At 37.7% G+C, this 14,028-nt stretch overlaps 1 protein-coding gene across 6 annotated transcripts in view; it reads left to right on the plus strand.

Moving 5' to 3' along the window:
• Nucleotides 1-14,028, plus strand: part of CDK14 (cyclin dependent kinase 14) — a 341,412-nt gene that overhangs the window by 156,459 nt on the left and 170,925 nt on the right. For all 6 annotated transcript variants that reach the window (XM_064409653.1, XM_064409650.1, XM_064409676.1 and 3 more), the window contains one exon: nucleotides 2,084-2,207. In XM_064409653.1, the coding sequence (XP_064265723.1) occupies nucleotides 2,084-2,207 (124 nt within the window). The remainder of the gene's footprint in view (nucleotides 1-2,083; nucleotides 2,208-14,028) is intronic.

The following is a 14,028-nucleotide window of genomic DNA, read 5'->3' on the forward strand; positions in this document are numbered from 1 at the left end:
ACATAAATATTTTCACATTTAAATTACCAAATAAAAACAAAGGGGAAGAGAAAAAGAGAAAGCAAAAACATAATAATTGAGTTTACCTTATAATGAATTCAGGAAGTTTTTTTTTTCCCTTCTCTTCCATGAGCTTCCTCCAAGGAGGTGTGAGTGAATTAATTAACTTTTGGGGAAGTACTTAATGAGTGCAACATGTCTACAAGTTTGGAATAAAACTACATTCCAAAGCTGTCCTCAAGAGCAGATGTTTATTCTGTTTAGCTGTTGGGCATTTTTTTTAGCACATTATGTCAAATCACTTGACTCTTTTCACTAAAGCCAAATAAAAGACATTAATAAATATATTTTGAGTTATTATAAAGATTACAGCACTGTAAGCTACCATGATAATTGAAATTTCTTTGCATATTTAAAAATAATGTTTGAAGTTAAATGGCATTGATTTAGCCTGGAAAACTGGTTATTTTGCCCATCTCTTTATTTTAAAAATGTATTATTTTGAAGTAATTTAATAGAATTAAATTGATATTTTCAGGCTGTAATGAAAGCTATTTCTGCTGCTTGCTCTTATTAAAATAGTTTTAATGTACCATGAATTCCACTTTAACCACAATTCAAAAAGGAATGTGCATGTTACTTATGACTTTCCTGCTATGCTTTGTTCCTGTATTTTGCTCTTAGGTTTCCTCAGCACATTGTTAGACCCTACCCTGACAAGAAGGTGATTGATATGGCTCTTTGTGCCCTGGCTAAATAGCTAAACATAGAGTGCATTGTGTCTGCACTCAGAGAAAAAAATGAAATGCAATTAAATTCATTTCACCTTCAGTAACATGACATTTCTGTTTCTTTCATGTCAGCCTTTATTCTCTTCTATAATCAGATTTTGTAACCCTTTTTATAATGTCTCTTCACTTCAGTAATCACTGAGTAGGATGCTTGTGTTGCAAGTTAATTAGAAATTCTCGTGTGCCTGAGTTGACTTTTCCCCAATCTTTGGTGTGGTTTCCACATCTTCCTGGAGAGCACGTTTCACTGTCCTCTGAGCTGTGAGGCACGGAGTCCATACCTGCTCTTAAATCCTCCATGTTTATCTTTGGAAGGAATTTTTGTGTTCACATCTAGAAACTGAAGTATTTCTTAAAATATATCAGGCAAAAGGAAGGGTCTCTCTACACTGGGATAGGTTCTTCATAACTGTAAAAAAAACTCGTGGGCATTCATTCACCCTTTGCGTTGACAAAACCCATGACGGGTAACACAGCCCTTAACAGCAAGTGTCTGAAAGGATGTGGGAGGTGAAAAGGGGAGGACAAAAGATCCTCTTCATCCAGCTCTTTGTTCATCATTGTAAATTGCAGAATACACAGTAGTAATGCTTAGGTTTAGGAGCAAGCATTTATAGAGTCCAAGGAAGGACTCTAAGAAACCAGGAGATGGTGAGTTAGGTTTCTATCTAAAATTACCTTAAAGAGTATTGCAAATAGGTTTCCAAAGTCGTCTTTAGGTTCAGTGAGAGTTATTATTTCCTAATGAAAAATACATAAGAAACTCCCATTAAAATAGATTTCGAAGGATAAAACCTATTTTACTTGCAGATTTCCTTGGGTACACAGGCATTATTGTTATACTATTAATTTCTTCTTTGTTTTAGTGTCAGTGCTCCATCCCCCAGCCTTATCTCCCCATCCCTACCACCCTGTACTGTTGTTTCCTATAATTAGTGAAGATACACATCTGTCTTCAGGCTACCACCTAATCTCTAAGGCCATATGGGTAAATGGAATATAATTATAATTTGGTAGAAACCAAGCCTTCTGCACATGGTTGTATTGCTCTCACTCTTTTTAAAGCAGTCAAATTGAATCTGTGGCATAGTAGGGCTTGGAGGTTGGGTTTAGTCCTTGCAAAGTAAGTATATTTCAGATGACAATTTCATTGTGTTAAATTTGGGTGGGAATTAGCCAGTTTGGGAGGAATTCTGACACAATGTGCAAGCACCCTGCATATCGTGAAGAAATCACCTGTGGTTATATGCAAAATATTAACAGAGGTCATTTTTTGTCCCCCTCTTTTTCAGTTATTTTTATTTCAGTTGCTGCGAGGACTGTCTTACATCCACCAGCGTTACATTTTGCACAGGGACCTGAAACCACAGAACCTTCTGATCAGTGACACGGGGGAGTTAAAGCTGGCAGACTTTGGTAGGCAAGCAGTTAATTACAAGTATCTTATAATGTTGTAGGAATGTCAGACAGATGGTTCCATTGATTTCTCTTCCCCCCCACCCTATTCCTTAGACACACCTTCTTCATTGTAGATAATTGCACATTTTTCTCCTGAGTGAAGAAATTGATTATGGTCAACAAAATGCTTGATTAAAAGGGAGCAAGTGAAAACAAATACCTACTCCAGTTCTCTCAAGGAGGATAATGCTGAAAGTATTTCCATTTTATTTACCACGAGATCTCTGAATTAGAATTAAAAACCTTCAAAAAGAAAATTAAAAAAGTACAGAGAGACCTGAGGAAATACAAACTGTATGAAAAGCACTATCACTTTATGGAAGCAGCTCTAGGGTTGTGGAGGTCTGAATTAACTTTCGTTAAATGGTCATTGAAAGAGACTGAAGGACACAAAAATAAGTGTTCCTTCTGTAGAATAAAGGACACTAGTATCACCTGGATTGCTTTCAGTATCCATTAGTTCTTTCTAGGGAAGCCTTACATGGAGTATAAAGTCAGAATAAATTATCCACTGAAATCTTAGCCTTTGGCCAATTTTTAAACTTTTAAGGCATTTTCTAGTGGCTACACCAAGGCAAGTACTCTTTCCTCTAAAAACCATTGTGACTGCAGATGTGGAAAATGGCAATATTTTTTTTTAGTGGTTTTCAGAAAAGGTTGTAGGAATTTCTTTCTTTCCTGTAGGTCAGCTTCTCAGTTGCTGATTCCAGCAGTACTTTTGAAGCAAGCTCAAAATATGACCTATTGGCTTTTTAAAAATGTCTTTTATTTTATGACTGCTATCCACATCATGCCTCACATTTCATGCAGCAGCAGTAATGAGGAAGCCTTGTGTGCTAATTGGCAATTTCACTGTTAATGTAGTCGTGAGGTTTTGTCTTTTAATTAGCGTTACTGCAATTAACAGCTCAGTGTGTATTTGCTATGCTGGAGAAGGGAACAGGACTTAAGGTGGACACAGTCCACAAGGACTTGATTGGCCTTTGAATTGCAAGGCAATTAGAGAAATAGTATTAGAACCACTTGTCTCCTTGTTTATATGTGATTCTTTGCTGTCATTTTTCAAAAGTTGCTGTTTTTTGAAATAAATGCTTAAAAAACCCATTTCTGCATGTTGCATTTTATTGTGAGCTTTCATCTCTTAAGGATGTGAAATAGGTGCACCATTCAGTGTTCTTGTAGTGAAATATGAATTAACCCTGAAGGTGTTGTGCTGTTTAATAGTTTTGTTGTATCATTTATATGTACAGAACTCTAAGAACTAATCTGACTTCCAAGTATCCCCATATTATAAATATTTTGTGACATTGTAACAATGGTTCTCTAGCTTTGGTGGATGCTGGAAACCATAAAAGATCTCACAAACTCTTTTGTATGTAAAATGTTTCCTATGGTCTGGGGGTGGGTTGGTGAAGCTCTGTGGCTTGTATGGCTGAGGAGAGGGAGGCTGCAAACTTTTTTGCTGTGTTTTTAGGAAAAAAGAAAACAACCTGCCTTTCACCAGCACTATTAAATGTATTGCTGGATGCGTGAACCAATCAATGAAAAGTCCAACTCAGACACAAGTTGACTCTGTCTGGTTGTGTTGCCTGGTGTTACCATAGAGCAGAGGACAGGGTGGGAGGATTGTTCATGCCTTGCTGTAATAGGAAATGTGAATATCTATCACTTCTAAGGAAATTGTTGCCGCATTGTAGCCCCCAGCTAAATAGCCCAGAGACTACATGAAAGGCAGGATTTTTTGTGTTGGCAGGAGTTTAGGGTTGACCATTGTGCATGGTTTTGATAGAAGGACTAGAAATGTATAAGTACAACCAGAAAGAAATACACAGTGGTAGAGACATGAATGTATAATATTGTACAGAAGATATTTTTTCCTTTTTAAGTTTCCCCTGACATAACAGAAACATGGACAAGAGATTATATATCTCTTTTTTAATTTTTTTTTTTTTTTTTTAAAGCTAGATTTTCTTTCATGGCTCATGACCTCATAAAACTGAAAACCAGATGGGTTAAATTTCTCTTTCAAAAACCAAGCTGAAAAATTAGAAGTGTTGAGGTTAAAGTCTGAGAGGTCGTGACTTCTTTCACTGGAAGCATGATAAATGAGAGCACACCTGGGTGCTCTTTGTGTGCCCCTCTGCATATTTACTTATTTAAATGCTTATTTTTATAGGCCATCTTCCACATTCCCAGTATGAAAGGCTCTTCTTAAACAAGATGTAAAATAAAATCCTATTTCTCTTTATGTTTTTCTCCCACAAATGACTGATTTGCAATAATGTGCTTGGAAAGGAAGTCAGTTTAGATTGTATACTTGATTAATTATGTGAGGAGCAGTGTGAAAATTAAAAAGATGGTTGTTTTGCTTTCAAATGCACTCAAGGCAGGAGAGAACCTATCAAGAAATCACTGTCTGTTAGAGATAGGATTGACTTTGCTAGCATAATAAATATAAAATCCTGGAGCAAAGGCCTTTTAGTCTCTCAGGACAAAACCTTCAGATTTTGGCTTCATAAATTTACCAAAAAATCAGCATAATCTCTGAAGTTTTTCATTTGGCATCAGACTTATTTAATCTCTTCACTGTAGGCTATCAAATACTTAAAAGCAGGCTAGTGGATCACAGTTCTTGAATAAACAAGGTAAGAGAAAGGCTATTCATGTCTGCCAGTGCATTGCACTGCAGCTGAAGGGGAATCTTTGAATAACTGTGGGCATGTGTTTTTCTATAGCAGGGCTCCCAGACATACATACTTCACTGTGTGGGAGTGTCTTTTTTCAGATGAACAGTGGTTTGCTTTTCTGTTCATTGTGCTCTAGCTGCTAGGAAATGAACATTTATGAGAAGACTCAGCGGTCAAATGAAAAGGGAGAACAGAAAATAGAGGCTTTATCAAATTAAAAATGGATGAGCTATAAAAAATTGCTTTATTGAGAAGATATAATAAGGGAGACTACATCTCGAGTAATTGTTGCTGTGAAAAATAGTCCTTGAACACCATACCTGTGTTCTTTTTAAAATCTAATTAAGATTCCAGAGGAAAGTAAAGTATATTAGGAATTCTTATGGAATGAAGTGCAAGAATTATTTTTGATCCTATGGTGTGAATTTGGCTGTCTATGAGTGTGTTTATTTCCCCTCCTGCATATGTCAGTCTTAAGTAGAAATAAAGTATTTTAAACCTCTAATGAGTAACACTGTAAGAAATTTGCCTCAGCCTTCAACAGAAAGATTAGTAATCCTCAGGGCCACCACCCCCCTGAGGTGGTGAGCATGGACAGGGAGCAGAACAGAGCCCCTGCAATCCAGGAGGATGTAGTTAGTGACCTCCTATGCCATTCAGACACTCGCAAGTCTATGGGTCCAGATGGGATTCATGTGAGGGTATTGAAGGGGCTGGCAGAAGAGCTCATCCAGCCACTGTCCATAATTTATCTTTGCTCCTGGTTAGCTGTGGAGGTCCCAGATGATTGGAGGTTAGCAAATGTGAAACCCATCTAGAAGAAGGCTTGAAAGGAGGATCTGGGGAACTACAGGCCTGTCAGTCTGACCTCAGGATGGGGCCTGTAAACGCCATAGAGTCCAGCTCCTGGCCCTGCCCAGGACAAACCCAAGAATCACGTCATGCACCTGAGTGTACTGGGAAAGCCAGCTGATGTCATTGTCAGACTGCTCTCTGTGACCTTTGACAGACTGTAGATGGAGAGGTGTTCCCAATAACTGGAGAAAGGATATTGTTTTATCCTTTTGCAAGAAGGGCAAGAAAGAAGGTCTGGAGTACTGCAGCCGGTCAACCACTATCCTACAGAAAATAATGGAGTGAGGCTTCTTGTAGGTGTGAGGAAAGTGTTTGCCAGTTTTAGTCAAGGTAAATCATGTTTGATCCATGGGATCGCCTTCTATAATGGAATGAGGAGCTTTGCAATCTCCCAGTGCCTTAAGAGTTGGCAAGAGTGTGTTGGTGCTCTTTACTTGGGTGCACAGTGGGAGGGTGAGGGATTATGGTCATAAACTGAAACACAACTGGCTATAAGGAAAGAAATGTTTGGTATGAAAGTACTTCAGCACTGGAGCAGCCCAGAGATGTTATGAAATCTCTGTTTGCTTCCCTTACTGTACTAAGCCTTGAGCATTCTGGCAGACTGAACTAGGCAAATTCTCCTTCTTGTGTGGTTCTGTGACTCACTAAATACCATGCTTGTTTTGTTTTGTTTCTTAATGATTGGAGATTGGTATTTAGTTATTGTATATGCTGATATAAATCAAGATTGGCTAATCAATTATGTTTGCATGCAGATTATCATACTTGATAAACTCCAGCACCAAGTCTCTATATAGCTGACAATAATCAGATAGAAGGTGAGGCCCACCTTCTGTGTGGGACTTTCCAGGAAGGATTTACGCTTTTCCTGCCTCTTTTCATATTCTCTGAAAAGAGCCTCTAGCAATCTAATATTCTGACACCTCCAAGAACAATGTGGACCTTTATTCTGATCATAGCACAATTACTCTTATATATTCTTTAGTCAAAATGGTCTTTTGCTTTCTGGCTTGAAAAATACATAGTTATACTTGTTATTAGATCTTCTCTGATAAAATATTTACATAGCTTTGGGGTGAGATCATCCACCTTTTGATGCGCTGAGGATATCATCAGGTCATGTGTATCAAGAACAAAACATTTAGACTTGACTAGCATGTGACACAGTAAAAGCACTTCTGAGGCTGTGAGAGAAAGTGGCCAAGTGACTAGCAGGGCCCTTGGCCTGCTTAACCTCTGAGATGGTCTACCTGCTGCTGGGGTTTGCTTCTCAGGGAATTACTCATTTGTGAATCTTCCCTGCAGCTGCCTTTCCCTTTCATCTCTTCTGTTAGACCTGCAACAGAAGTAAGCTGCTTGAAGTGGGTGAATGTGAAGTTTGAAGACCTGTTTGGTCTCTGTTTTGGATTGTGCAGTTATTGTAAGTGCAAGGACCTCCTGTGTAATCAAATCTTTTAATTAGATGCCATTCTTTTTAGTATGTATACTGCCTTTTTCTCTGTGCTATGACTCCATGACAGGGTGTATAAACTATGCAGACAACTGCCTAGTTTAGGTACTTACACAGCAGGCACACAAGTGCAAAGTACAATTTCAAAGTATGGAACAACAGGTCTAGAAGTATTGTTAGCTTAAGTATAATTTGCAAGGATAGGGAAACTTGATGATTTTCTAAATTGAAAAACATAGCGAAGACTTGAATAGATGCTTCCCCTCCCTCCCAAATCCCTGCCCTAATTTTTGATAATTTCAGTCCTGTTAAAAAATCTTCAAATTGCAGTAACACTACCAACATATTCTCGTGTTGCAAGGTGAGTGACAAGGAGCATCAGCAACTTAGTAATTTAATGCTTAAATGCTTGTTTCTGTAGTATGAGAGTTTCTTTTTCTTATCTGTGGGAATGGGCTTTGGAGAGGAAAAACAGCATGATCTTCATGCAAATGTCTTTCATTTAGTCTCTCAATTAACACTGACCCTGAAGCTTTTCTTAGCTGTTTTGTGTTGTCTTTGGGGATCTCTGGATGAGTAAGGATCTGCAGGTCTGTATTGTGGTGAAAGTCCTGCCTTAAGCTTTTGGAATTTTGTTAATATAAAGTCCTCTAAAGTCCTCTGATGTAGTAAAAGAATCAAGTCAGTGTGATTCAACCATGCATCCTTCTAGATATATAGAATGATAAATAATAGATAGCGGGAGCAAAGAGACTTGAGGATTAAAATAAAGGGAATTATACTCAATGGACTTGCAGTTTAAATCTGCAGCTGAATATTAGAGAGGATGTTTCCATGCATTTCCATATAGATTTTTCTGTGGAGAGCATGATGAGTATGTCAGGAGGGACAAGGTTATTCCTGTGTAGCTTACTGTTAAAATTGCTAAAACTATGTTGACAAGTTGAAAAAAAAAGTAGTTTTTTTTTCTTCACAGTAAGAATCCCAGAAGGGTTTCTTTATAAGGTTTTGTATAAAATTCATATAAAAAGTGAATAGCATAAAAGATTGCTTGCATGGATAACTGCGATGTTTTCCCGTGTAAATGTTCCACAGAGTATCAGTTCTTGCAGATGCTGATAAAAGGAGTTGTCTCAGTGCCCAAAGAGCTGGTATTATATTGTTGGTGAAGCTTGATGGAATCGTTAGCAAAATTCCTCTGAGAGTGTCTGTACTTATATAAGCTGGCTCCCTTTGGTTGCCTGGCTTTAAGTGAGACTAATCTGGGGAGTCTGATGCAGCCATTTGGGGTGAGCTGTAGTAGCAGCCTGGTCACCCCGAGGCAGCTGGCCCAACACAGCTCCTGCCCTCCACAGCAGCCCTTCTATCCCCTAGAGAAGGGCTAGAAGCTGACTGGGTGCTGGTTATCAAAGGCTGCTGCTAGTAAAGGAAACCACTTTACCCCAAACATAAATCCACAAACCCCTCTAACACCCTGCTTGAGTTGAACATGGAAAGAAAAGATGTTTCTTTCCCATATTCTTGTGGGAGGTTGCTGTTACTCCAGGAGAAGCCTGTTCCTTTCTGATAACAGCCTTTGAAATCTGAAGAATTAGTTTTTACCTCTCAGGAAGAACAGCAGTGGGCTTCTTTGAGGACTCTAGTTGTATTAAACATCAAGAAAGGAAGATGACTTCAGTGGCAATGTTGAGAGGAAATTGAAAAAAAGGAAGTGAGAACCTGGGAAGTGAACCCCCCCCCAAGCTGTTCAAACTGGAGTCAGCTTGCAGTTCTTTATAAAGTACTTTATAAAGTAGTTATTTATGTGATGAGCTGTAAATACCTCATTTTCCATGGAGAGGAGAAGTTGCTGTGTACAGTGGCAGCTGGGGCTGGAGCAGCAGAGCAGACTGTGTGTGTTTGTCCTGGAATAGCCTCAATGACCTGTTACTGAGTCAGGGTAAAGAGCCCTTGCTGTCCACACTTTCTAGATCCAGGCAAAGTAAGGCCAGGACTTAGGAGCAGAACTGTTAGGTAGCTATGGCACCTTTAAATCTTTTTTCTTGGAGGAAAGATAAATCTTGTAGGCTGCAAAAGCTGTGGGCACTGTGGACCCAGAGACATGTGGCTGGCTGCCATGTTATTTATTTTCCTTTCTGAGGATAATAGGCTTTCCCTGCACCCCCAGACCTTTCTTCTCCATTTCTAATGCTATAACTGGCTGCTGTCAGGGAGTAGCCAAAGTTTCATCCTTTCCTTTCCCTCCCAGGAGCAAGGGCTTCATATGCTGTGCCTGTGATCTTCTGCTGTGATGCCCAGACCTGTGGTGAAATGGGGAGGGAGATGGGTAGTTGGCAGAAAATTTCAAACAACAGCAGTGAAAAGGGGTAGATCTGATTTCTGGAATTTGGGCTAAAGAATTGTTTCAGAGGTGAAGATGCAGGAGAAAGTGTGGTCTAGTGCTGCTGGTAATGTTGCTTTCTTCTCCTATTTATTTTGTTTGTTGTTCTCATCATGGATAGCCATCTAATTTACTTCATCTTTCTGATAGTTTTATTGAGGTACCAGTTAAATCTATACAAAAAAATTGCCATCTGAGAGTCAATGCAGTAAGAATCTCTCATGGGCAGAAATTGGGTTTCATAACCTATGAAGAAAGAATAGATTTGACATGAGTTTAGTATCTGGAGACAGCAATTGCAAAAACTGTAGGGAGATTGAACTGTATTCAACTACGACTTTAACTTCTCTCTGCCAATTGTTAAAACAAAGTAGAGCCACTTATTAAATTTTTGTCTATGCCAGTCTTCACTCATCACTTTTTAACAATTGAAATTAAAAATCTTTAAATAGGAGGCCTTTCAGTTTTTACTAAAGCAGATGCTGTAACTTAAGCTGTTCCCACTGAGAAGCCCTATGTAGGATTATTGACTGAAAAGGAAAATGTTTTATTTTTTAAAAAGCGTGAAGGACCTGAAGATTGGTGTGACTCACTTAATGGGTCCCCTGTTAAACGCATCTCAGATTACTTAGGGTTCAATGCAATTCTCTATTGTTACAAGTGAGAGTTATATCAAGCCTTTAAATAGGAGGAAAGCATCTTAATTATCCATTAAGGGTAATAAAGGAAGTTGGTTATGACACCATTAAAACAACTGTGATGAAAAATCTGTTTCAGTATTTTGTGCTTAAGAAGAACATGGGATTTGAATGTCATCTGTACTGCAGCCAGCAGTGCAATGTTATTATGATAATCATGATTTTTTTTTTATTGCCTTATATTGCCCACTTAAGTGTGAGCTAGACTGTTACGTGACAGTGACACAAAAGACTTGGAGAACTGTGATCTGCTGTCTGTACAAAAGAGATCCATCCATCCATCCATATGAATCTGTAGCTGTATTTAAAACAAATATTGTTTCACTTGAAAAAAGCCTTATTCAGTCATGTGGTGGTGTTCTCTCTGTTTTATATGAGAACATTTTCCCTTCCTACACCTCTCCATATTCTTTTGATTATCGTGGTTACAAGCACCTGTATTTAAAATATCAAACTTTCATTAAAACTTAATTGTTTTGAAGCTTCTTTTCTTGTTTCTGTTACAGTAGTTACAGGGAAAAATACTATAGAAAAAGGTACTGCTCATGGTAAAGCTTTTGAATATAGGCCTCCAGGTAACTCCTATAGTACTCTGTCTTTTCTTTCCTGGTCTGATTATTATTTTGTTTTATGTTTCCTTATTTAATAGAACATACTGAATTATATAGTGAGAAAATTATGCCAAGTTTTAAAATTATTTTAATGTCATTAATGTATTAATAGTTATGCAGATTTATTTTACACAGGAAATAATCAGCTACGTAGGTATTAAAGGTTAACTGGGATAGGTGTGGATTAAAGAATAAAAAAATTCATCATCGGTCAGAACAAAAATATTGATATGCAAAGAAAAAGATTAACGTGAACAGAACTGGCAGTTCATTAAGAGAAATATGCCTTTAACATGGTCTGAAATAATTCCATAATTGAGATTGTATTTTAAAGAAACGATGGCTCTGTAATTTATAACAGCATTTATTTTGTTCCAGACAGTTTAAAACCTTACTTTTCTGCAACACAGTCACTTTTTATCTAGGTAATTCTTAATAATTTATGCATTAATTTTTTCATTACTTCTGAAAGACACAGTGCTGGTTGTATTAATATATTCATAGACGCATAATTTGTCCTGATATAAATTAAAATGCTTGCAGGGCTACTTGCATTAAGAGGAGAGTTTCCCCTGCATCATTTAGCCCTGATGATAGCCATAAGTGATCAGGCAGTGCTTGTCTGAGCAATATTAACACTTCTACAGCAACTTCCATTTCCAAAAACTATACAAATAAATGATAGCTCCAAGTAGTTACCTTTATGTATACTAGCAATAACCATACTTTGCTTGAACTTTTAGTCTTATAATTTGAAAGACCCATTTGAAAGTTAAAAAACTTAAAAGTAGGAGTAATCAGGAATTAGCAGCTTTATGTCTGGGTGATGTGGGAACATTAACAGCAGCTTTGCACAGGCAGAAAATGGTGCTGAGTAACTTTTGATTTACATGGTAGGAAGAATGGCAGGTTAGAGTTTCACCTGGTTAAAGGTCCTCAAGCTCTTCTCCAAGGTCAGCTGTACCACCTTTGGCTTTTCTGGCTTATAAAATGTCAAATTATAACAGCAAATTTTTTGTAGTCATTGGAAATAAGGTAGCAGGAGATTTTCAGATGTAATCTCTTTTATTCCCATCCACAGCCATGAATATATTCATATCATTCTTATTGCAGCAATTTTTAAGTCACTTGGGCATCAAATTTACTTGCTTTTGTGACTATATTTGCTTTTAGGCATGTGTCATTGCAAGGTTTTTAAGTTATTTCTGGACTCTTCCAACTGGCTGGAAATTTGGTTCAGCTCTGACCTCTGTCTGTAGACCTTAGGAAAAAATGAAATGAATAATTTTTTTTTTAAAAAGGCAGGGGGAGGGATAAGAAAAAAAGGCAGCAGGTCACTGAAATGTACTTTATAAACACAAATGCCTAATGTTAGCTTCTTGAAATTTTGTCAATCTTTTGCCCATTCTGTCTTACAGGATTACCACCAGCTTTGCTACACAGGTTGTAGGCTGTGATACTAGATGAGACATGCTGATGAGTATTAATAGTTGGCTCACAGATGCAAACTTCATAGAGGAAATGGTTTCAATAAAGCATGGAATGCCTCAATAACAGTATGACAGTAGTAGTTTGTTGGTGGTCAAAGTTCTAATAGGGATCCTTTGCTTGCAATCTACAGTAATTTTTATTGAGCACTGCATCCAGAAGTACATCAATTGTCCCCAAGTTGAATAGATAAAAGAATGGCTTTGTTTCAGTACAAACAAATTTTCACTTGTTTTATTAGTTACAATACAGGGTATTGCAGTTCTATGGACTTGGTAGGTTACATCTGTACAGAAAGGGCTAGATTGGGCCATGTAGCTCCAGCTTTGCCATTCTGGCAGTGGCATTTCATTATCACTTTAGAGAAAAATGCTGCATTTAGGAGCAGTTGGGTTTTAACTACATATTTCCAGAACTGTACTGTTAAGGAATAGCCTTTATGTCCTTGTAATGTAACTTTTTAAAAAAATCGAATTGTCTGCTTTCATTTCTTCTTTTTCTTTGACACAATTATATTAAGAACTGAATATAGATGGCTCTCCAGGAATATAGATGCCTTATTACTGATGCAAAGTCAAATAATAATTTAGACCTAAGCATATTGGAATGTCTCTCATAAAGGTTTTCTATAAGATTTGTGATTCAGATAATTTAAGATGACATATACATTAAATGAGTTTTGAGGAGCAATTCAATTGAACAGATGAATCTGACACTCAAGAGATTTCTGTTGTTAGATGTTGCCTTAAATATTGCTTTACAGAAGCAACAGTGCTTATACAGATTTTCTTAATGGCTTCACTCTTGAAAGCAAAGTGGAAGAAATTTTGAAAATTAGTGAAATCTTCAAGTTATTTTTAGTTACACACAAAATAACTTTTGTTCTTTGTTTGTTCTTTGTATTTAAAACAGCTTTTATGTAATTGAGATTTTTTTATTCAGTTTTGTTAATTTTTCATCAATGTCTGTTTTCAGATCGTTTTGCTCTGACTTAAGCCTGTGCAGTCAGATGTGGCTTTAGATGCTGTGGGTGTTACCTAGTATGTGAATGTATGTACTAATGTGATAACACACGCAAAATGTACTGGAGTTCTTTGGTAGAACTCCAAGACAGTGTTTTACCTACTAAGGGAATACATAAGTTGTGAGATATCACATTGTAGCAATGACAAAAGTCAGCTAAATATTTGTCTTATCTATAAATAGTCTGGCTTGGGTTCTGGAAGCAACCTGGATTAAGGTCCATGGGCTCTAGAGAACAGTTTGTGGCAGGCAGGGCAGCCGTGGTTTGCGAGCTGAGGGTGGATGAGGCACCAAATGCAGCTGCACTCTGCAGTGTAGGGATGTGTGCTCAGGCGACACCTTGGCTGGAAAAGGAGGCACATCAAACCCACTTGCACTGGCTCTGCAGTACAGGGACAAGGATCTGATGGATACTAGCCATAGAATTGTGTCATTTATACCTAAGTCAGATCTTGTATTGTAAGAGTAGATGGTTTCAGCACCCATGGGGTGACAGTTTTTCAAATTCACAGATTCTACTCCTGCAGGGTAATGTCAAATGGTAGTGTTGTTTGATTTATAAACAAAATACTTGTTAGATCTGC

This window comes from Passer domesticus, chromosome 1, assembly GCF_036417665.1.
Source record: "Passer domesticus isolate bPasDom1 chromosome 1, bPasDom1.hap1, whole genome shotgun sequence".
NCBI lineage: Eukaryota > Metazoa > Chordata > Aves > Passeriformes > Passeridae > Passer > Passer domesticus.